Source organism: Hyalella azteca, unplaced genomic scaffold (genome assembly GCF_000764305.2).
Source record: "Hyalella azteca isolate HAZT.00-mixed unplaced genomic scaffold, Hazt_2.0.2 contig11868, whole genome shotgun sequence".
In the NCBI taxonomy this organism is placed as follows: domain Eukaryota; kingdom Metazoa; phylum Arthropoda; class Malacostraca; order Amphipoda; family Hyalellidae; genus Hyalella; species Hyalella azteca.
The window spans coordinates 307,385-331,175 of NW_025941848.1; the positions used below are offsets into that span (position 1 = coordinate 307,385).

At 39.5% G+C, this 23,791-nt stretch overlaps 1 protein-coding gene across 1 annotated transcript in view; it reads left to right on the plus strand.

Moving 5' to 3' along the window:
• Nucleotides 1-448: 448 nt before the first annotated feature.
• The window catches only part of LOC108671567 (glucose dehydrogenase [FAD, quinone]-like), a 39,211-nt gene continuing 15,868 nt past the window's right edge, over nt 449-23,791 (plus strand). The window contains exons 1-12 of the mRNA XM_018159126.2: nt 449-710; nt 1,986-2,194; nt 8,289-8,478; nt 9,819-9,953; nt 10,136-10,257; nt 10,705-10,761; nt 14,006-14,119; nt 15,535-15,691; nt 19,221-19,375; nt 20,608-20,782; nt 22,030-22,103; nt 22,928-23,079. Of these exons, the coding sequence (XP_018014615.1) occupies nt 584-710; nt 1,986-2,194; nt 8,289-8,478; nt 9,819-9,953; nt 10,136-10,257; nt 10,705-10,761; nt 14,006-14,119; nt 15,535-15,691; nt 19,221-19,375; nt 20,608-20,782; nt 22,030-22,103; nt 22,928-23,079 (1,667 nt within the window). The 5' untranslated portion in view covers nt 449-583. The remainder of the gene's footprint in view (nt 711-1,985; nt 2,195-8,288; nt 8,479-9,818; nt 9,954-10,135; nt 10,258-10,704; nt 10,762-14,005; nt 14,120-15,534; nt 15,692-19,220; nt 19,376-20,607; nt 20,783-22,029; nt 22,104-22,927; nt 23,080-23,791) is intronic.

Here is a 23,791-nt window from a genome sequence, read left to right on the forward strand (position 1 = left end):
TCGTGAATAATGAAATAATTTAGTCGTGGCTCTAATTTGACACGTCGTGGAGCAGTGCCAACAAATAGTTGCAACATAATCTATAGATGCACAAATTATCAGTAAAAATTTTATTTATAACACAAAAATGTTTATGTAGCCTTTTTCAAATAATTTCATTCGAGATTTCCCAAATGTGTAACGTTTCTATCTCCTAAAAAGATATTCCTCCACTTTACATTTATCCTCTTATTCTAACGCTTATTTTTACATTAGTTTGGCCAATATACATACGTATAAAACTGGTTCGTCACACTGACGCTGGACATTCAGATTGTGGGGAAAATTTAGTCTGCGCGTCTAGGACTTCCCTGCTTGCAGCAGAAAACGAGTTTTCTTGATCAGCTGGTCCCTGTGTGGCTATAAAAGCGCGTCATACCTCACGCCTGATTTGGCTGTTCAAGCAACATTGGTGAACTTTACTTCGGTTGTGCGAGTCAATCGGAAAATCTCAATTCAGAATAAATCTGAATTCCACGGTAACGTGGCATTTTCGAGAAAACCGTTTTTGTAGTTTATATTGGACGTGTTTATTGAATCAAAAATGACTCAATTTTCTGTTGGGAATCTTCTCGCGGGATTCACGGCCATAATCGCAGGCACTTTTTTTCAGCCCGTTAGATATCCTACGAGTGTCATGCCTGATGATATCAACGTAGACTTCATAGTCGGTGAGTTGCATATATTCATTATTATGAAGTGGAACATCCGCTTGTACAACTAACAAATAATTCGTTCAACAACAAACTCTCCTCAATATTTGTGCATTTAAAAATTGCTGGGGGAGGTCAATCCCATGCATTTTACGGGTGGGATAACTCCGTGTTATTGCGATATAACGGAAGAGTTTTCAATGTTGCCTTATAAATAGTAGCAGGGCTCATGAAAAATAAAAAAATAAATATTATGAAAATTACTTTTCGTCCATTTAACCGTTTCCCATCGTCAAAGAAAAATTTAAGTTTAGAATTCTAAACCTCACATAGTAATTAGGACACATTAGGAGCAGTGCTTTGATTCAATAAATTTCTTTCTTCTTTACATTACTGGCAAGAAAGGGTGAGCAGAATAGATTTTAAAAACATTTTCGTCGAGTTAGATGAGAGTAATTTCAATGAGCCTTTCTGAAAAATTTGTATGACATCATTTTTATCGATTTTATCAGACGATGAAGTTTGATAAAATTGATAAAAAAACGTTATTTGCGATATGGTTTTGCTATTATATCGAATGATCTATAAACAATGCCAAATGCTTGCCGTCTGTCAGGGATTTAATCGAGCAACGCATCTCTTTAAAATAAGCAGGGATTCAACAATCCATCGATAAACTCCATACGACTGATCGAAATCAATACTTGTAGGCAAGGACTTCTAAGTAAAGGTGTTCTGCTAGTACATATTGGAAAACGTTGCTAGAAGTGAAATTTATAAATTCTTTGAACATAGTTTCATTCATAGAGTTAAGTTATGGTAGTGAGCAATACATAATTTTGGTAATATCAACTTTGGTAATAAATTCAGAATTTTGCGTTGTCATGGACTTCCTTGTTTGATTGACTGAAACGTATTTAGGAAAAAAAACATAGTTCCGTCACCCAATAAATTAGATTTTCAAGCTGAGCCCACCAATCTTAGACGAGAAATGGGCCGCTACTTGTAGTTCAGCATATTTTGAAGGTACGGCACCCTGTGTCCCAGGTCAATTTTATATTCATTTCTTCGAAATCCGCTGCTTCAAGCTCACGGATTTAAAGACACATTTGTTTCTTTACGAAACCTTGCCTGATAAATGCGCATTTCTTTGTCCGCTTGAAATTTTTTATAGATCCTTTTGATGTTTCAAAAATCTTAATCGATTGAAACCATGGATTGATAAATATAAATTATAGTAGTAATAGAGAACGCTCGCTACATCTATCAACATTTATCTTGTTTTTCTTGCAGTGGGCTCAGGCTCGGCGGGAAGTGTGGTAGCTGGTCGGCTGGCCGAGATTTCGGAATGGGATGTGCTGGTTTTAGAAGCTGGAGGACAACCTCCAGCTTTTGCCAAAGTTCCATTCCTCCACTTCGGCTCAGATTTTACCAACTCTTCATACGTGAACTATTACAAGAAGCGTCCTCAGAAATATTCTGAGCAATTCGCGAAAAATATAGTAAGAACTTAGAATAAATTGAAGTTTTTCATGATATTAAATTTTCTAGGTTATAAATCCTAATTTTTGTTTCGATTTCGAAACTTAATTCACCGTTTCCCTCTTATAACATAAATATGACTGTGGTAAATAATTTTCACAGCGGCAAAAAATTACCGGATAATTTTTGGACAGTCAGATGATATCAAGAGGTTGTTCTATTGAAGTCACAAACGGCTCGTGGTCGCGAAATTTCGAATGGATATGATGGTTGATGAGGTGGTTAGGTTAACGATAAAGGTAGTGGGATACGAGTAATTGTTATGGTGGTATTAATATGGGGATACTGGAGCACGGGGATACAAGGGTATGGGGATATGAGATACGGAAACATAAGGTTATGGGTATGCAAAGGAAATTAGATACAGGGATACGAGGCATTGTGGTATATGGGTGACCGAGGTCGGGTCCTAAGCCTTCTACAGGGTGATACACGGAAACTTCCCGGTTTGAAAGCTTACTACTAAAGAACTAGTAAAGATATCAGTAAATACAAATTTTATGGAAAAGACTTCCTGATATTTTGTATCATTTAGTTCAAAGATGACATCGGACAAATGACGGCTCTCATTGTCAATGCTATCAGTTAGTCGATTTTTTCAAGTACCGTTCAACTTTCAACCATAAAAAAAAATCACACGAAGCCCAATCGGGGGATCGGGCCGGCCAAAGAAGGTCACTTCTCAAGAAGATGAGGTGCTCTGAAAAATGTGCTCTCATAAGATCCTCTGAACATTGCGCTGTGTGCCGTGGCTCCAACCTTGTGTGATCAGACATCCCTGATATTCATTTCAGCCAGTTTTGGGAAAAATAAGCGTCAACCATTTGCGTGAACCGAGCAACAGTCACCGCTGTAAAGATCGAGTATAGCGGAATTGCTTCAACCCATCTTGTGGCTCTATCTAGGAGCGTGGCTCTACTAGGATACATTTCATTTTTGGGTACAACCAAAGGCAAAAGACCAACAATATCTACTTGCACAGTTTGAAATCTTTTCAGACACTTGATCGAAGGTTTTAACATTAGATTTTGTGTGCCTAAGTATTTTGTTTTGCTGACAAGACTGACATCCGCGCACCCAAGCCCTAAGGTTTCTGTCAATGTCCGGTCAATAAAAGCTTTATTCAATTATACTGATGGTAGATTTGATACTAGGGTGCGAAAGATTATGAAACAATTCAAAAATTGAAAACCGGGACTGTTTTGGCACAAAAGGCCGGGTTAACATCCTTGCCAGTTAAGATGTATCGCACCAAATGACAGTCTGTTTACTTATATTAAACGGTTTAAGTTTAGTTTTATACGATGCAATTTCATCGTCCTGTATCTGCTGCTTTGCTAAAGCATCTAAATCATATGTATCAATGGTTAATGCGTAAACTGGTCTAGAAAGACAATGGTCATCCACATAATGACTGCCTTTTGCATATTTAATATCGGTTACAAATTCAGTTATCAGCGACATGTAACGTTGCTGTTTATCATTGCGAGGGGCTTGTTTATAGAAAGCAAGGGAAAAAGGTTTATGATCGATAAAAATGGTTGCACACCTTCTCTCAGTTTGAGATTTGAAATAAATGACAGCAAGGCAACTAGCAAGTAACTCTCTGTCGAACGATGAAAACTTGCATTGAGCTTCACTTAATTTCTTTGAGAAGAAACCAATCGGTATTGACTCCGAATTGACCATCTGACGCAGTGCGACGCCTACAGCATAACTATAGAGCTGTCGGTGACCAGTTGGTAATGGGTTACTGAAGAATTGGAATAGGCAAGAGGGTTAACATTTGATAAAGCTGTCTTAATGTTTGCAAAAGCTGACTGTTCTTCGTCAGTGAGAGACAATGATTGTGAATTCAGACTAATCTTCATCAGTTCAGTCAGCGGGTACACCAATTCGGCAAAATTAGGTATAAGAACGCCAGTAAACTCCGACCATGTCGAGAAAACGTCTCAGGAACCTTGAATCGTTTTGCATTGCAAATTTGTCGATTTCTTTCAATTTGTTGTCTTGCTAGCTTCAAGCCATCGGAATTGACAGAGTAACACAGGAAATCAAATTGTGGAACTGCAAATTTACATTTAGATAGAGAAATTCGCAGGTTATCGTCAGCAAGAAATTTGAGAACGTATTCTAAATTTGCATAATGTTGCTCAGGGCTGGACGAAAATACAAGTAGGTCATCTAAATACACTAAAACAAAATCACAATGAATGAACAAACTATCAATATAGCGTTGAAATGTGGCACCAGCATTCCGTAGTCCAAAAGAATGTAGGCCTGAATCAAGTCTATTATGGATAAATTGATTTACCTTCTAGTTTGTTTGCAATGCTGTGGATGTGCGGTACTTGGTACCTGTCGGGCACGGTCAGCACGTTGAGGGTCCAGTAGTCACCGCAGATCCTGTGCTGGCCTTGTTCCGCTTTGGGCACGAGTTGAATAGGACTGGACCACGGTGAGTTGGACAGTCGTACAATGCCAGACGACAGTAGATTCTGATATTTTTCTTAGCTGCAGCATACTTTTCGTTCGAAAGTTATCGTGGTTTACAAAATGTGGGCGCAGCGCTTCCGGTATTGATGCGGTGAGAGATCGCGCCAGGCTGAGTAGAGGTGTTGGGTCTTGGTTGAAAGGCGTGAAGGATATTTCTGCAGCATGTTTTGTACTTTTTCTGGAAGGGTCGAGGTATCGTTGATGATTACCGTCTGCACAGGGCTGCTCGGTAGTCTGTATGCTCTAGTTTGCGTGCCTGTTCTTCTATCAATTTATTGCCACCACAATCAACCAGCAAGTTAAAATGATTAAGGAAGTCCCATCCGATTAGGGGATTAAGAGTGCCGGCAACAACCATAGCCCAAAAGAAAGAGCGGCGAAGTTCTGGGATAACAATGTCCACTGTTGCTTCTCCGTGAGAAGCGAATTTTTTTTTTTTTTTTAAAGGCCTCCCACACTCACCATTCCAACAAAAAAAATAGAAGAAAATAGAAAAATAATGCTTGGTACAGCATTATAAAATGCTGTACCAAGCGTATTCGGAACCGTCCCCTCTATTCTTTGGAGGGTCGAGTTTGGTATCCGCGAACGGCATACAGCAAGGCGATCCTTTTGGCCCTGCTTTATTCTCTTTAGGAATTGACGAGGTGGTTCGCCGGGTGAACACTGAGTTTAACGTTTGGTATTTGGATGATGGATCTTTGGGCGATAAACCAGAGACAGTTCTCCGGGCAGTACAAAAACTCGTTGAGGACTTTAGAGCCGTAGGACGTCACAGCTCAGTGACCCTCGGAGTCGGTGTAGGCCACCATCAGAGGCGTTAAGGTCGGGGCCCTGATCATTGACATGAAACCATTCCCTGTTTTTAATTAATAAAATCAATTCCTTTTTTTTTGTTGAAATGGTGAGTGTGGGAGGCCTTTTAGAAGCGAATTTCATCCCCAGCAGCTGAGTTCATCCGAACTGCAGTCGGGTGCAGGGGAATTCCTTCCGCAAACTTACGAGGCAAAATAGAGACGGCGGCGCCTATGTCTACAACAAATTTTAGTTTCATTGCTCCGAGTTGAGCAGCAACTTCCAGATGCGGCGGGCCGGAGGTGACGATGGCGACCCGCCCTGCTAGTTTCCCTTTTTTGAAGATGTGGGTCGAGCGGGGGATGACTGTCGCGAATTAGGTTCCATCTCACAGCTGTCCTTGAGCGGCCATTGGCACCAAGGTTTGCAACTCCTGGCATGGCATTTTCAGCGAAGTAAATTGTGGGACTTGCGGGGCTTCTGGTCTATGCTGAAAGGACGTAAGCCGTACGGGATCGAGTTGTTAATGAAGGGTGGAACTTTCTTGATCGGAGGATGAAGCTTTTTTCTTGCTCGCACAGCTCCAATTGTTGCGGTTGTTCTAGTAAGGTTGTTGCGGACCAGCGGCATCAATTCGTCGGCCAAACTTCCTAATTGCGCAAGTGACATTTCTCGTTGGGCTGCTATTACAGGTGCTATCTCAGGAGGCAGGGATTGATTAAATTTGAACTTTACCAAATCGTCACAGAAACCAACATTAGTTGTGAGTGATCGTAATTCCTGTAAATTGACAGATGGTCTGCCATCCATTGGTGTTGCGGTAGTTAGTTTCTCAATGAGTTCTGGTTTGGTTTTCTCGTAGCAGTCTATAACTGCTGGTTTCAGGGAACTATATATGCATTCACTATATACTTCAGGTAGTAATTTACATACCAAGTCGGGTGGGAGAGCTGAAATGAGGTGATATAACTTGGTGGAGTCTAAGGTGATACCGCGTAGCTTAAACTGGCATTCCAAGATGATGAACATGACATTAGCAGCAGCGTCCATGAACTGTGGAATCTTAATCACTAAGTTCGTTGGTGACGAATCTTCTTTCCCGTTGATGCAACTGCCGTCGGTCTCCATCTTCTTCTAAACCTCTATCTGGGGTCACCAGTGTAAATATCGAGATACTAATACTGAAAGAAAAGTTTTCAAGACACTCAGAGCCTAGGGAGTGGCTGGAGTACTATGCGAGTCAAGTTTATTGTTAACAGATACAGAGCTGGATATGAACTGCTCAGAATAAAATCTATCTAAATAGGTTGACAAAAATTGAGCCTATTTCTTTAGTGAATGAAATCAAGAAGTACGGATGGTTGCTACACCGTTACTGCGCATTCGTTTTCCTCAAAGAAATAAGGGCCAATTATGCCGACACCACACAGTTATGCGTTCCTCATGAAGTGACCACTAATGGAAATCACGCGGATTGTTATCACTCCAATAACGCATGTTGGGCATGTTTACTCTGCCGGAAATGTGGTCTAAATGTGTTCACCCACGAAACAATATATTTCCGATCAGAAACCCGTCCTGAAGAACGGATACAGAACCGAGTGCGGAATGCTCGATGAGAAGCGATAATGGAACACGGAGAAGTACTCCTTGAAAGCAATCGCACGCTGCTTACTTGTCCAATGCAAAGTGGTAGCTGACTAGGTGGGACACAAAACTTAATGGCCTTGCTTTTCATATCAAATACTCCGCTTTCTATTTCAACATCATCTGACTGCATGGCGCGTAATATAGAACAGGAAATTGACGTGAATCACCCTTTAGGACAGTAGGTCCCAAAATGGGCGATATCGCCCCCTTGTGGGCGGTGGAAAGAGGGGCTGCAGGGAGGCGGCAGTCCGCGAAGTCGAAGTCAGAAGTTTGTACGTTTGTTTGACGATTTGTACACAACACATGTAGAACATGACTCCGAATCGAATAAATTTTTACGAGCTAAAAATCACCGTTTGGTAGTTAAAAATTTATATTTAAAATTTCGTTCGAATCTGTTCAGCAGTTTGGAAGAAATTCTTTGATCACGGCGACTTTCGGCCCGTATCGCCGTATAACTCCCGCGTAAGGTGAAATTTAAAAAATTTTCATGAGCTAAACCTTACCGTTAGGTCCCATAATAAATACGTGTTCAAAGTTTTATCGAGCTGCGTTCATTAGTTTGGGAGATATTCCTTGGTCACTGAATTTGGAGATTGGCCGTGAGATTGGAGATTGAAAGAGTTTAAACTGTAAAAAATATATTGGTTTACTAAATGGGGCTCTATTTGTGAAATACACATTTGTGTTTAACCTTTCTCTTTTAAAATTTCAGCATACTAAATATCAAGAAAGATGCGTTTTTTATACTTGTCTGTCGAGAAGGGGAAGGGCGCTAGTGATTCACTGGGGAGCCAAAGGGGGCGCCAGGCTGAAAAAGTTTGGGAACCACTGCTTTAGGACCACCCGTTTGGGTTTGGAGCGTAGGTGGTATCGTGAGAGAGGTGTCAGAGGTAGCAAGTAGACAATGAATGTCACAGACATTATCGGATTAGACATTAAGGCACGAAAATGAAACATGTTTAGTATTAGTAACAGCTATATAGTGCACTGCTCAACACGAATTGAAAAGAGCCTCATTTGCAAACAACGACAGGCCGTATTTACGCGCAGCTTGTTCGTTGAATGATAGTGCATAGCAAACTATGCAGTCTATTTTACTTTTCCATTTAGGGCGGCCTGTACATGAGAGGAAAAGTGATTGGCGGCTCAGGCACCATCAACCAGATGATGCATCATCGCGGTATTCCTCAGGATTACGAAAACTGGGCAGCGCAAGGTAATCCAGGCTGGGATTATGACACTGTCCTGAAGTATTTCAAGAAAACTGAAGACTACCAGGGTCCTCTCAAGTCCCGAGATGGTGAGAAAATGACTAATATTATTACTGAAAAACTTAAATCACGTAGAAATTTGTAATAAATTAAATTCCGATTGAATTTCGTGTATGAATTATGTTTCTTTTCAATAAAGAGGTGGATTACACTTTTTGGACAGAGAATGGACAGGTGCTGAACTAAAATGAGGAGAATAGAACTTTTTGATCTATTTTGGAACTCTTGATCAGTCAAATAGTTTGAATAACACAAATTTAAGGTCTTCTGAAATAATTTCAACTGTGATGGGGAGTCACATTCTAGAATCTAGACCAACTGTACTGATTGATAATCGAAGTTGTCTAGTATAAGTGGTGTTCGGTCTTAATCACATCGCTGTTTCATCTAGCTTATTCAAGTAGCAAGAACTCATTCAATTGGGTTTTACTGTGTACAAAACAATTAATGTTAAACATTTGCGAGTAATATGATTAATAAAGCATTGAATGAAATTTACAGTGGGGGGAAATAAATATTCGTACACTTGAAAAATCGTATTTTAATGTATGTAAGTACACAAACTTAACAGGAAAAGTGATTTAAATTATGTATAGAGACACATAGTATTCAAAAATACTATCAAAAGAAATTAAATCTCAATGCAACAAAAAAACAATGCAACATGTTCACTTTTCGGGTGAAAAAAGTATTCGTACAAAACAATAAATCCGCATTATTTTAATTTAATACTTGGTTGAATATTATAGATGGTAGGATGAATGCTGCAAACTACCAGAGAATCCTGGAAAATAATTTGACGACTTCTGTTGAGAAACTAGAGCTACCTGGTGATTGGATTTTCCAGCAGGATAACGATCCTAAGCATACTGCAAGATCCACAAAGAAATGGTTCGCTGATAGAAATGTACACGTTATGGAGTGGCCAAGCCAGTCGCCGGACTTAAATCCAATTGAAAATTTGTGGCGGTATTTGAAGATTCAAATTAAGAAAAGGTCCCCAACAAACATTAAGAATCTTAAGGTGGTGTGCCAAGAAGAATGGTATAAAATACCAGTCAGCATCTGCAAATCATTGGTCGATACGTATAGAAATAGACTGGGATCTGTTGAGCTGAATAAAGGGTATTCAACCAAGTATTAAATTAAAATAATGCGGATTTATTGTTTTGTACGAATACTTTTTTCACCCGAAAAGTGAACATGTTGCATTGTTTTTTGTTGCATTGAGATTTAATTTCTTTTGATAGTATTTTTGAATACATAATTTAAATCACTTTTCCTGTTAAGTTTGTGTACTTACATACATTAAAATACGATTTTTCAAGTGTACGAATATTTATTTCCCCCCACTGTAAATTTGGAGCAGCTCCATTCCGAGCTTTTGGAGGTCCTATTGGCGTGGAGAAGGTTGCTTGGAAGCCTCCAGTTTGTCGGGTGGCCATCAGAGCGGGCGAGGAGATGGGGCTGGCTGAGGTGGACTACAACACAGACACAACTATTGGTGATAAATGAATACTATAATATTGAACTCGATCCATGTGCTCCCAAACATTGTTAAAATACTGAATCGGACATATGAAGTAAAATCATCAGAGTACTTAGATTTATCAGAGTACTTTTCTCTCTGAGCACTATTGACGGGCTAATTTTCTCATAACCATGCTTCATTATTTCACCTTTCAGGCAGCGCTATCTTCCAACTCACAACCAAAAACAGAGAACGGGTGACCACAGCAGACGCGTTCTTGTTGCCTGGCCTACGACGTCGGAACCTTAAACTGCAAATCAACTCTCGAGTAATAAAGGTGAGAAATTTTGCGTAGCGAATTACGTCATGCAGATTCCTTTGAACATATAATAGAGGTGTAGTTGGTGGTGTTCTTGCATCTCCAAGCAGATATGAGATCAAATTTTGAGAACCTATACACTTGTCTTAATGTGTTTAATTTATATCACGTATATTTATTATTTAACTTAAATCGTAACGAGATACAGCAAATGATTTATCAATGTCGACTCAATAGTAGGCAAGCCAAAACAGTTGCGTTAATTAATCGGATGTAATCAATGGAATGAGAATTGATTATTGATGTCGTTTGGGAACTTGTCTGGAACTATAGAAATGTTGAAATGTATTTGAAATTATAATAGCACGCATCAGTTTTCACATCAGCTCTTGTTATGTACTTAAATTTGCTGAAACTTTTTATAAACTTTTTCAATTGATACGAAATATTTTTACTCCAACATAGATACTCATGGATGCTGAAAATCGGGCAATTGGAGTGAAATATGTTCATAACAATAAGGTGAGGAAATAGAACAAATTAATGGTATTCTCATTTGAACTGATATTTAAAAGATGTATCTGTATGTCATCGCATAGCTCAGGCAATCCTTTGATTCAAATTTTTCTTACAATTTTGATTAAGTGACAATAATGGCGCTAAATTTTTAATAAATTTCAGTTTTTCTCTGATTTTTAATTATTTATTCTTCAAATAAAAATAAATGGTAGGGAATCGATGAATATAGATGGGGCGTGGTTGGGCATCGATTATATAGATGGGCGTTGCATCTATGGTTATAGGTGGCGTAACGATGGGTGGCCAATTATGCAAACAATCGACAGTAAAACACCAATAAATCGAGAGGCCACGCAGTCTGAGCCACCGATAATCAATCGTTCGATCAAAATGTGTAGCTTCTGAAGTAATTTGCCACTCAAATTAGTTCAACATAAAAAAGTTATTAGGTTGCAGGTCATTCAAGATCAAGACAAATCCATGACCTCGTTCTGTGAGCTTGGCCTTCAAGATTCGAGTAATTTTATCGGAAATTTAGCGTGTATCGGGTAGGTACGTGAAATAATGACAATCAGAAGCAATGCGTGTACAAAAGCCACTGGGCATGTATCAAACATCTCCTGATATGAACTTCTCGAGAAACAATGGAAAAATATTTAGCAAAACATAGTTTTTTAAAAGATAACTATTCAAATGTTTCCTGTTCACTCTATTTATTCGGTGCGAATTTTGCATATGCATCAACTTAGAGTGTCTGAAATATTGAAATTTCAATCGAGACTAATTCAGAGTCATAAAGTAAAAATTGTATGGACCGATTAAGTGCGTTTCATAATTTTTATAATATTCATAAGTTGCCGCATGTAAAGCCATGTTGAGGAGTCGCCAGCCGCTGATCGGCCTCTCAATCTGAAGCGAGAGTATCGAGTTCATACCTGGCGCGCCTCTGCGTCGAGCTTTTTTCCTTCTAAGCTGTCATGTCCTGCTTGAAATTGCGATTTCAAGGTAGTTTGCTGGTCAAAAAAATATCCTCATAACGCAAGGGATACGAATGAAATTCAGTTTTCTTTGGCTGACCGTGACAGTGGAATATATTTATTCATAAGAAATTTTCTTATAGCGTCTGATAATTAGGTTGATTCTACACTGAGAGAAAAAGGCCCCCCGTTTTGAAACACTTGGGTGTTTCAAAACCTCTCGAGCTTGACGCGCTTATATTTGTGCGGCTAGGGTCGCGTGGTCAGTGCGCCGAATGCTGTCATAGGAGGAGGTTGCGTGGAGCCGCCGCTCATGAATGCCACGAATCTACACTGCTTACGGTTAATTGACCTAACTCAATTCGTTTAATTGTTTCAAATCACTGCTGTTCTTTTGTCAATAGTAATGTTAACGAGCGACATCTCTATACCATTCACTCACACTAGAAGTTGATAATAAAATAGAAGATTTATTCTGGTAGTACCGCGCGCAAGACAAAACCAATACTGCAGCTCTATGTAGTTGCCGTCTCCGTAGCCGAGTGGACTAAGGCGCCTGCTCGCGAGCGTTTGGTTGCAGTCTTGGCAGAGGTTCGAATCTCGGCGGGCGACTCATAGTTTCTTCAACCAGAGTTCGATAGAGGTGAGAGCAAAGAGTGTAGTTTCATGATGATTGTACATACCGATAAAATTGTGTAATAAATATGTGTATAAAAGAATGAATATGTGACTAATTTCGCTGTGAAGGAGAAAAGCGTTGAAATCAGATAAATACGGATAAATATAGTTTTCATAATTTTGGTATTGAGGCAGCCATGCATGTATTAGACTGCGATCGACCGGAGGAGTAAAATATGTTAAAATAATTTCATCAGGCGCTGGAAACTGGACAAGGATATTGCATAAATTCTGAAAATAAAGTTTCATTCTCCGTAGACTTCCCGTGTTCCAACGTTGAATCACCCAAGTGTTTCAAAATCGCAAATTTTGAAACACCTGAACGTTTTTGAAACACCTGGGTGTTTCGGTTTGGGCACGATCGCTCGGGGAGGGTTTGAAACACCCAAGTGTTTCAAAACAGGGGGCTTTTTTCTCTCAGTGTAGGTATATAATTCTGGTAAAGTTGTCTTGGTATCATTCCTACGCAAAATTTTTTAGATGAGAGCCGGGCAAAAAAGTGACACGAAGTGGTGAAGATATTTCAAGTCTAACATTCCAAAATCATGGAGTGATATCAATTTATTTTACTAGAGAGTATACTAGGCGAAAATGTTTCGAATCGTTCATGAATTTTACCTTAGCCGTTACTCTGAGCTGATCCATGGTCCGTTACGGATAAACAAACATTTTTCAGTGCCCGTTTACTGGAATAAAACAGCGTTTTCAAATGAATAGTGGTTAACGGAAACATCTAATCATAACGGCACTGTATATACATGTGTTACTTGAAGATAGTACTTGCTATACTTCAGTAAGTCTCTCAAAACGACTAGCATGCTCTACGATGGTTCAACGGTATACAGGCTTCACTTCGCCCGCCGTGTTTGATACCAGCAGCAGTTCATTTAGTCCATGTCCCACGAGTTATGTGTACGGTACATTGATAATAATATGTTCTGGCTACATTTCCGACCTTGTTGCTTGTTCTGTTGTTGGATGTGTGCAACTAGTTTTCGTAATGTGTGTTCGCATAATGTAATGGCAGTAAATATAGATCCATCGGATTTGAAACTAATGCAAAATTTTTGTTCAACTTCATTATAGAAATGGCCATCGATGGCTCATCGATGTGTTATCGGTGTCATGAGGTAGTTATTGGTAAAAGATTAATTTTTCGGTTGGGCGGCCATCGGCAGGTAATAGGTGGCTGGACACGACGTCGATGCCGCATCGATGCGCCGTCGTTGCTCCATCAATAATTTCCATCTATATGCACCAATAATTATAATCGGTATTCCCCCTATAATTTTCATTTGGGTCTCGTTTATGAGTTTCTTTTTTTAAATAATGAACATGAGCGATTACTCTGCATGAATCCACAAGGAAGTGTCTTGCTATGCTCTCAGATAATCCATTTTAAATTAGAATTACTGTTGATTATTGGCGTTGGCTTCATCAGAAAATTATGTTTCATTTAATGGGAATTGTTATGTGATCGCGCTTGCATCTAAAATTTGAATAACCGTTGCGTAACTTAAGGGATTTTAGAATTTTATTGATATTTTTCATTGTCATTTTTGAATTTTATATCGAATTGTACCCATAATCAGATGAAACGAGCGTTCGCCAAGCGAGAAGTGATACTATCAGCGGGCGCAGGTGATTCTCCCAAGCTGCTGATGCTGTCGGGCATTGGGCCTAAAAAACACCTAGAAAAACTAGGGGTGAGTAAAATTCGAAGGAACAGGTGAAAACAAATTTTAGATTAGATGGATTTAGATGAATCTAAATTTATATCCACATTCGTTGTTCTGTACCATTTATTCTTATTCTTATTCACGTATGAGAGCACTACTATACCACAATATAATTACTGGAATAAAACAGCGTGTTCTCGTGCTCCCATCATTCGCTCAGCTTTGTTTGTAAATGATATGAAGTATATAGTTCTAATCAACGACAATAGTGCTAAGAAGCAGCAATGATGAGAATATGAAATTGCAAGTAAATAACAAAATACATCGCAATAAATTAACTCCGGGTAGAACTGAAAACAGCCTAAAACTAAAAGTAAACATAGCAATAATAGATCCTGTTAAACCTGGATTAAGCTGAAAACATTGTGTAACTGCGAAAAAATCAATTTCATAACCAAATTAAATTAAAAACTAAGTAAAATAGGATCTCGAGATACTGATTTGAAAAACATGTGGCAGCGATCAATTTTACGGCACTAAAATAGGAAAGGGTCTGATTAAAAAATCAATTTAGTTTTGTCTGTATCCGATGATTTTGAAACACTATCGCACGCTTCATTGTACGTAATTTTCGAGACGACATATAAAATAGAGCGTCAGCCAAAGACGTAGCTTACCTTTGCTAAATTTAAGTATTTCAAGAAGCCGAAATGAGGAAGCAGGATGAGTTTAAATTATTTCATGTTCAAAACTATATATATATATTGCTATACATTGGTAATTCCGCGACAGTGATTAGTCGACGTTTTTCATTTAGTTATTTAATGTAATAGAACCTTTCCTGACTGGACCTAACCTTAGTAAAATTGTAAAAAAAGTGTCTAAAGAAACATTTTTTACACTTCTTACTCTAATTCTAATCCTAACCTAACGGACGAGATTTTTGTTAATTAGCATGTCGCATAATTGCGTTTTATTTTGTGTCGCACTATTAGCAAAAATTAATCATATCTAGATTCCGCGACATTGGTACATATCGAGACAGTTTTTGGGCGACATTTTGTCGCACAATATGCCAAAAATGTCGCGCTATTGTCTAAAGTATGCTTAATGTTTAGCACAAATATACCGCGACACGGTTTTCGAAAACTCTTAACAAACGTGTCGCACAATAACCCAAATTATACAAATATATATATATATATATATATTAACATGGTTCGTNATGTCGACGCTAATTTCATCACTCAATGCGCCTTTTAACTTGATAATGAATGATAGAAACATTCGAAACGTCGTTAACGAAATAAAAATGTCCATCGGTAACCTGATTTTCGATTTGCCAGTTCAAACTAAAAATATTGTTCGATATATTGAAAAAACTAATAAGAAAATTGCGAATAAAACATATATATATATATATATATTCCTAATCGGTTCAGATTGAAAGCCGAGTCGACCTACCGGGAGTTGGACAAAATTACCAAGACCACTTATATGTCCGCGGAATAAGTTGGACCATTCATCCCAACATTTCGTCTTCCATTTTCGAACGTGTCGGGACGAGTGCCATGCTGAACTATTTCGAAAGGAGATCAGGTAATTATTCCACCTAAGGCTGTTCACAGAAGCTCCCTTACACGAGTCTCTTGTTATAATGGTTAAAAATGAGCCTATTTATACTTTAGATAACACGTAAATTCTTTTGCAGTTGACATCCCATAGTTTATGTTGTGTAGTTGTATTTCTCTTGCGTACAAAGACCCTTTTTTGAATCGGCCATAATTGCCAGTGCTTACGATAAGTTCTAAGTATTCATTATGAATCTACATGAGTGCGAGGCGATAATACACTGGCAGAAAGAATCCAGCAAAATTAAAGACGAAATATCACGACAGCAGAACTGGATACACGCACAATCATCAAATTATTTTGTAGAGGGAAGCTTCGAAATGAGAAGGAAAACGAACGACGAACCCCGACTGAATGAGAAGGAAAATCGACGGACGGAGACCCTAGGTTTCAGTCCGTCACCTCAAAGCAGTTTCAAACCCGGCTACTCTACATTCCTACTCTCCTCCCTATATTGCACCAAATCGCAACTGGTTTCTACTTTAGACGGCGTCCTTCCCGCAACGTGGCAGCCGCGATGGACCCTTAGAAAGCCTCCGACAGTGTCGACCACTCTTTTCTGTTATTCATGATTGCAGAATCTACCCTACACCTCGTCGGATCAAAAGTTGACGAGATACACAAGGGTTAGGTAGATGCTTAGTTGGAATACGGTAATCCAGTTTTATTATTTTCGGTTACAAAGCGTGTGATGACTGAACAGGAGAAAATTTATCTAGCCATGTTAACAAAAAGTGATCTATTTCTTTAGCGGATCAAATCAAGAAGTAAGGACGGTTGCTACATGTTCCTGCCTCTACCTGTAATCCCGTAAACAACAGTTCCTCAAGACTCTATCTCCCCAGCCCTTTCCAACCACTTTATTTCTGAATGCCCGGTCCCGACCTCAACCATCACCTCTTACGCAGATAACCTCACAATATTTATCACTTCTCCCAGACTAGACTCCTCGAAGGAGGACCTGACGGTGCTGCTGTCCGGCATCTCCGCCTGGTTCACCGTCTCCGCCTAGCGGTGGAAAAGACACAAAAATTCTAGGAATCACCTAGCTGGGATACCCACTTTACTGGGATACCAACTTACGTCAAGGGTATAGCCTCTAAAGCAGCCCGCACCTTACGCATCCTGAATATCCTAGCTGGCACCAGCTTTGATTTCTCAGAGGAAGTTTTCCCCTCAGGGGGGACTTCTGACGGGTGTCTGTGCTCGTCAGAAGTCCTATGGGATTTCGCGCTCCTAGGGGGATTGTTCCTGAGCGCCCCACCGCTGAGCTCGCGGTGTCTGACTGCAGATTTCAGTTGTGGGGTTAAGTTATTATGTAGGCAGGATTCCTTACATTTCCCTTCTCTGTCTCTCTCGTGCGGGCGGCCGACGTCCCGTGTAAGCGACCTCTTGTTCGAGTGTCTTCGTTTCTGTTGCTTTTCACCTGTCCCTCCTTGTCACTTCGTCTCTTTTGAGATGCTAACGCTGCTTCCTTCGAGCCCGCTTCAGCGGGCTGGACATCTGAGACCTTCCGCCCCTTGTGGGTGATGAATAATTGAGACCTTCCACCTCTATGGTGATGTTCATCTTGACTTTCGGTACGAGATAGCTTAATAGCTGAAGCGCTAGTAAACATTTAGACACTAAACTAAACTCAGAGGAAGTCAATACCTACAAATCCATCACACGACCAATCCTTAACTATTCTGCTTCAATTTTGTATCTTTTTACCTTCCGGTACGCCGTCGCGAGTCTACAGATCGTGCAGAACTCTGCTTTTGAGGCTCGCTTACCGCTGCCGCAAGACGACTGCAATAGACTACCTACAAACTGAAACAGAGGTTCGTCCCTTGGCTTGTCACCTGAATTGCGCTTGCTCGCAGTTCATTGCTACCGCCTCCCAGACCCTCGATCCTTCTGTCCGATTGTCTCCGCCCCTACTGGTTAAAGACTCGTAAAGGCTACACTGCTCCGGTCATCTCGAGGCGCCCGTATTGAAAGATGGCTGCCCGCCAGCATGCTTCTATGAGGAGGCCAGAGGCTATCCTTCGCCGAGTGATCCCCTCGCAAACTGCTATGACTGCGGGATGTAACAGGGACCTGGCGCCCTACCTTCCCCAATTGCGTCCAAGGGAGCCATGCTCTCTCGCTCCCTACCGCTCTGAACTCGCTCAGCTATAGTCTAGCTTTTGCAGCCACCTTGCGTCCTACACATTCAGGGTGGGGCGCTCTGACAGACTCAGCTTGTCCTAAGTTCGTGGATCTCCTCCACCCCACTGAACACCTCTTTTCCTGCCCGTCCTTTCCCAAAGACCTCCCCGTCTCCTCTCTATGGAGCATCCATTTCCAGGCTGCAGCCATTCTGGCCTCCCTCCCATCATTCGCTCACTTCCCTTATCTCGCGGTAGCCTCTCCGCGTCAGCCTCCTTCCTCAATCAGGGTGTATGAGTTTCCGGAGCAACGAACATTAGAAACACATTCGAGAACAAATGGCTAATTGGACCAACACCATTGAGCTCAAAATCATCCTCTTTATTATGCGAAAAACACCTGACAACTACATTGATAACACTCACTACCCATGCATGAACAAAGGCTTATAGTTTTATGATTGAAGTTTCAGATTAAATGGTTTTATGATCAAGTGGTTTCAGATTCATGGCAACAGCATTATCCCCACAAATCTACACATAAAACATACATTACAACCACTCCAACCAAACATAAAGCATATTTTATATCGTGCAATTGTTGGATCATCTTTCACTTCTCTCAGTTACATCGAATACCGCCACACACAATATCAAAAACACTACTTCCCCAATTACAAACGTCTAAAATGCAGCCCTACGATTCATCAACTATCGACACTAGTCCGATTTGATGTATTCTCACAAATACTACAGGCACAATGCGACATCCCATTATATAACACGGTCCTTCATCAAACCAACCATGGCACTGTTGAGTTATTAGCTCCACCATCCGACGTTAATCCAGCTCTTAATACAAACGAACCTAATTATGCACTTAGCGCCTTCTACCTCTCACTATTTCATTTCAATTTCTCCTTATCCTTTCTGGTTGCCCTGTTGCACTTCTGTTGTTTTCTCATATTCGTAATAACACTGCCACCATCAAGCTGGTCAAAACATTAAAATACTCAACTAAAAAACATTTAGTTATGTCATTTACACCTTATCATAATTTTCCATCTTATGATGGGTTATCATAGATATAAATATAAACGTGGAATTTCAAATTAGATTACAAAAAAAATTAATAATTTTTCGTGCAATCTTTGGCACCGATGGAACGTTTTCCGAACTCAAGTTGCGATTTCTGGCTTCGGTCCAACTATTAACATCGCGGAAATTTTACCCCAAATGATCAAATCTCTTCATGATTAAATCGAAACATTTTACGACCCAACAGTAAATATCCGCCAAAAAATACGAAATTTTAGTTCTAATGCTAAACCTTATTTCAGTAAAGTAACTTTCTTTGACTGCAGGTTCGTTGACAACTCCAGTTGGAATTTGTGCTCTGTACCAATTAAACGTAGGCAGTCCTGAGGAACCCCATATTCCGGACATTCTGATAAGCCAAGAAGGTGGACTGCTGGGTCAAGACTATGGCCTCCACTCCCTTTCACCTTACAAGCAATCGGTAGGTTTTAATAATCATTTCCCATGTTTTTGTTATAAATCTTTTTATTGGTTTTATCTGAAAAATAAGATATAATTGAATATAGTATATTACATTTACCATAAAAACATTAGCGAACGTTGGCTCTTTAGAATGTTGGAATTTATCGCATGTGTTTCCCACTTTTTATCAATTCTGTTCATGAATGACACTAAAATTATGGTCGCCACACCACACATGATTGATCGAATCTGCATTTTTTTGGCTTATCTGTACTTTTTCTTAGCTTATTTAAATTTATAGTGGGACCCAAAAAAAATTTTGAAAATAAAAATAACAATTCTTTAAACATTTATTGATTTAGCAAAAAATCTTCTTTTATAATTTGATGGAGTGAACTTCGTCACTTGGGACAGTTATGCAAGTTTTTCAATACTTGTATGTTGATCTTCAGGAATTAGGTCACTAATTTTCTCAACATTTTCTTTAGTGTGGTAAGTGGAAGGACAACCTGTACAAGGTTGGTCGTCAATTGACAATTCGTCTTCTTTGAAGCATGAAAACCACTAAGAAACTTGCGTTCTCCCCATAGCATCATCTTCGTAGGTTGTCTGTAGCATTTTCTTCTCGGTTTTTCACATGAAAAAAAAATTATATGGCAGCATGTTGCTCACGAAAATCAGGCATCAGGAAAAATGGACGAGCGCTCAAATGAAGTAGAATGTCAGTAGAATATTCACATAATGGGAGACTTTGGTACTACCGAAACTTCGCCCAGTCCGCCCAGGCAGTCCGGTTTTTGCTTTGGTCGTCCCTCGTATGTCGCGGCGCACAAGCAACTGCAATTTATACGTTATATTATTTATACGCTTCGACCACTCCACATAAGCCTTTTATGATCGTATATTTTGATAGTACTTGTGGACAAATGAAAAAGACCGGAGACAAACTACCATGAACTCAGACAACTTATACTAAATATGACAGCGTACATTAGACAACTGACCAATCAAAATTCCCACCATACGATACGTGTTTTAGCAAGAACAGTTGGCTTCGTTTGCTAGAGGCATTAAAATTAATTTACAGACAAAAAATTTAATTAACTTGGAAAAAATTAGGAGCTAAGCTAAATAAAATTACAGAAAAAGTTAGGACAAATACAGATTCAATTGAACATATAATTCTGACAAGTTTTGGCGTTCATAACACTGTATTTCATAAGCACAATACGTTCATTTTTGTATTTACAGATACATGATTACTATCAACCAATCAAAGGAAGAGATGGTTTCTCTATGACCCCGATGCTAGCCAGACCCAAGAGCGTCGGGACGGTAACCCTCATGTCCAAGAACCCTTTCGACCCGCCCGTCCTGGACCACAATTCACTCAGTCACCCCGACGACTTTGAGCTCATGGTCAAAGGTGCGTGTGGGCGAGAAAATTTACGTCGATAGTGTTCGTAATCTCGAAATTTCGTAGATCCACAGTGTTTCACGAATAATATTTTTTATTATTTAATATAACGCTTTCATTCATTTTCCGACATTTATTCTGCATGAAAAAACTTTTTGGTTTATTCCAAAATATATACGTCTAGATATTAACAATAAACAATACAAAATGGAATGCAACAAGTTTTTCTGGCTTATTCACTTATGAATGTTTCAAGTCACTGAAATAATTATTTTTACTTTATATTCTTCTTGTCTCAAATCCTTGCCTGATGAGACATAAATTTCGATCACATCTGAAGGTCTGATGACTCGAGTTCAGTTACTGTTATTTAGAGCGCTCACAGAAGTAGAAGGTACGATTGAATGTAATCTATTAATTCACTAAAGCGCGCTTGGGTAGTTTCGCAAGTTTCAAAAATAAGTCATATTTGAGAGTTACAAATATGTAACGTAACCGTCGCTTATAGAGGATGCATTATGGGAAACGTACAATTGACGATGTTTACGTTTAATTTTGCGTTAAAAAATATTGTAAATGTGTTTCGATAAAAAAAAATAACGTCCGAAGACTGCTTTCAACTTTGAGTAAACTCTGGTAATTTTTTGTCCTTGTGTTTATTGGATACTATTAGTCGCTCCTTCTTGATAATAGACATGATCGAAAATGGTATCCAATTCAACTATTCTTCGCACTCCCATCTTTTCTCGACTCCCGATAAGTGACGAGTGAAAAACAATATACTGGCCCGCTCAAGCATTTTTCAAGATGGCGAAAACCGATGAGCTTACGTAAGGAAATAGCCTTCTGCGCCACAGATTAGAAAGGTCTGACAAAGCGCCGACAATAAGCAATCAAACTCATGTGGAAAAAGACCTAAATATCTGTTCCACAATGTAAATATGGACGAAGCCCAGGCGCTACGTCAATATCAGTATAAAATTTACACAAAAAGTATTTTTAGAACACCACCATTGAGCTAACAAGAATTCATCGTATCACAGCTTAGTCAGTTAAACAGAAATAATCAATGGATGACTGAACTGTTGTGTGACATTTCATTTGAGATTCAAATTTCTGCGCGCAAAAAAAATTTCACTTTCCAGGAAAAATATTGCCAATTGTCATTTGAAGCTCCTTTGTGCCTTGTAATTTTAATATACATTAAACTGATTAAATTCGTGTTTTGTTCATGAGAGTCAAGTTATTTTTTGCAGCTGCCAAGGCTTCTCGAAGGCTAGGAAATGCCAAGATCTTCCGGCGGGCTCTTGGCGCTGAACCCATTACAAAGGTGAGCTTACATATTTATAACAAGCGCGATATTGAAACGTCTCTAGAGTGCTAGAAAAACAATGCATGATTTGGAAGTCATTTATATAGATAACAGAAATTCATCTAAGAGTCGGGGAGTTTCAGTGGGCATGAAAAAATCTGATTTTCTTTCCGCTAACAAGACCCAAGAGTATCGAAAAATATTACATATCAACAGAATATCGTGATTTCATGCTTTTCAATGCCATATTAAAAAATTCGTGTTCATATTGCGTTGAGAAATCAAAAAACTGTTCGAAGAAAAAATGCCAAAAAAAACTGATATGCCTGAATAAAAAATTGTCTCAGGATAATTATTCAAGGTACAGGGTGCGGCGTGGGAACTTACTCTTTTAAAAAAATCACAAAGTAAAAAGTATTAAAGAAAACGCGCGCTCCTCTCTCGACCACTGCATGGTCGCAACTGAACTGAGTGGACGAAAAACTTCATAGCCCGCGCACCATATTGCGCATGGCGCCACCTTCCTAGGACTAATGGCCGCCACGTGGCGCGCAATTCAAATAAGTAAGTTCCCGCGCCGCACCCTGTATTAAAAGATGCTCTACCTCTGTGATTAGTGCAAGTGAAAAGGAAATAAAATATCACATAGCCTATTTGAAAGTTAAGAACAACTTTTAATACCCTGAATAATTATCCTGAGAGTTTTTTCTTCAAGTATTTCAGCATTCTTTAGCATTTTTTCATCAAGCAGTTTTATGACCTTTCAGCGATACATGAATACGAATTCTTTAACATGCCATTCACCCTCGACTACAGCACAAGTGCTCTCGTTGATTGTTTAGCCGATTCCTGACTGCGCGCATTTCGCGTTCGAATCGGACGACTACTGGCGCTGCTTCGTGCGTGGCTGGAGCGGCATTGGGTTGCACATGTGCGGCACCTGCAAGATGGCTCCAGACTCCGACCCCATGGGGGTGGTGACGCCCAGGCTGAAGTTAGTCTTGTCTTACTATAATGTTGTTAGGGGATGCTGAATAGTACATTTGCACAGTAATGAACAATAGAAACTTGTAGAATCAAAATTATTCTCCAATTGTTTGTATAAAAGACTGCGAACCTTCTTTCCGGTAAGTAAAAAAATTTAAAGTATTATTATCATCATTATTATTTCTGTTTTTTGAATTCCTACCGTCTAACTCAGCCACTACAGGCATCCAAAACAAATTTTTGAATAAATTGTCCGATGATTGTATAAATAACGGACTAACGCAGGCGCTGCGTCCTCATAGTAACCGAAAAAACGGAAATGTCTTGGAGGTCTTATATGGCTGGGTACTGTGGGTAGAGCTCAATTCTCCTGAGAACACGACCAAAAATCTCGCGTCGTTGACACATTGAACGTGACGCTTAATTAACAACGAGAGTTGTGCGTGCACTGCATCGACGCACAAAAATAAAACGTATTTAATCCAACACACGTAATTCCCCTTAAAAGGTAGGCAAATGTGTTCAATGCATAGTTGTGGGTCAGCAAGAGGCTCAGGCAGAGAGCAGGTCGATGTTATCTGTTAAGAAATTCCATATTCAATCACGGATGAGCACAAAAATAGGCATCTCATACCAATCTAGGCTCTGCAAACACAAGCCTTTGTTCGTCAAAAGCCTACGGAGTTGGAATTGGCTACGGCTGGATTGGCTACGAAGTT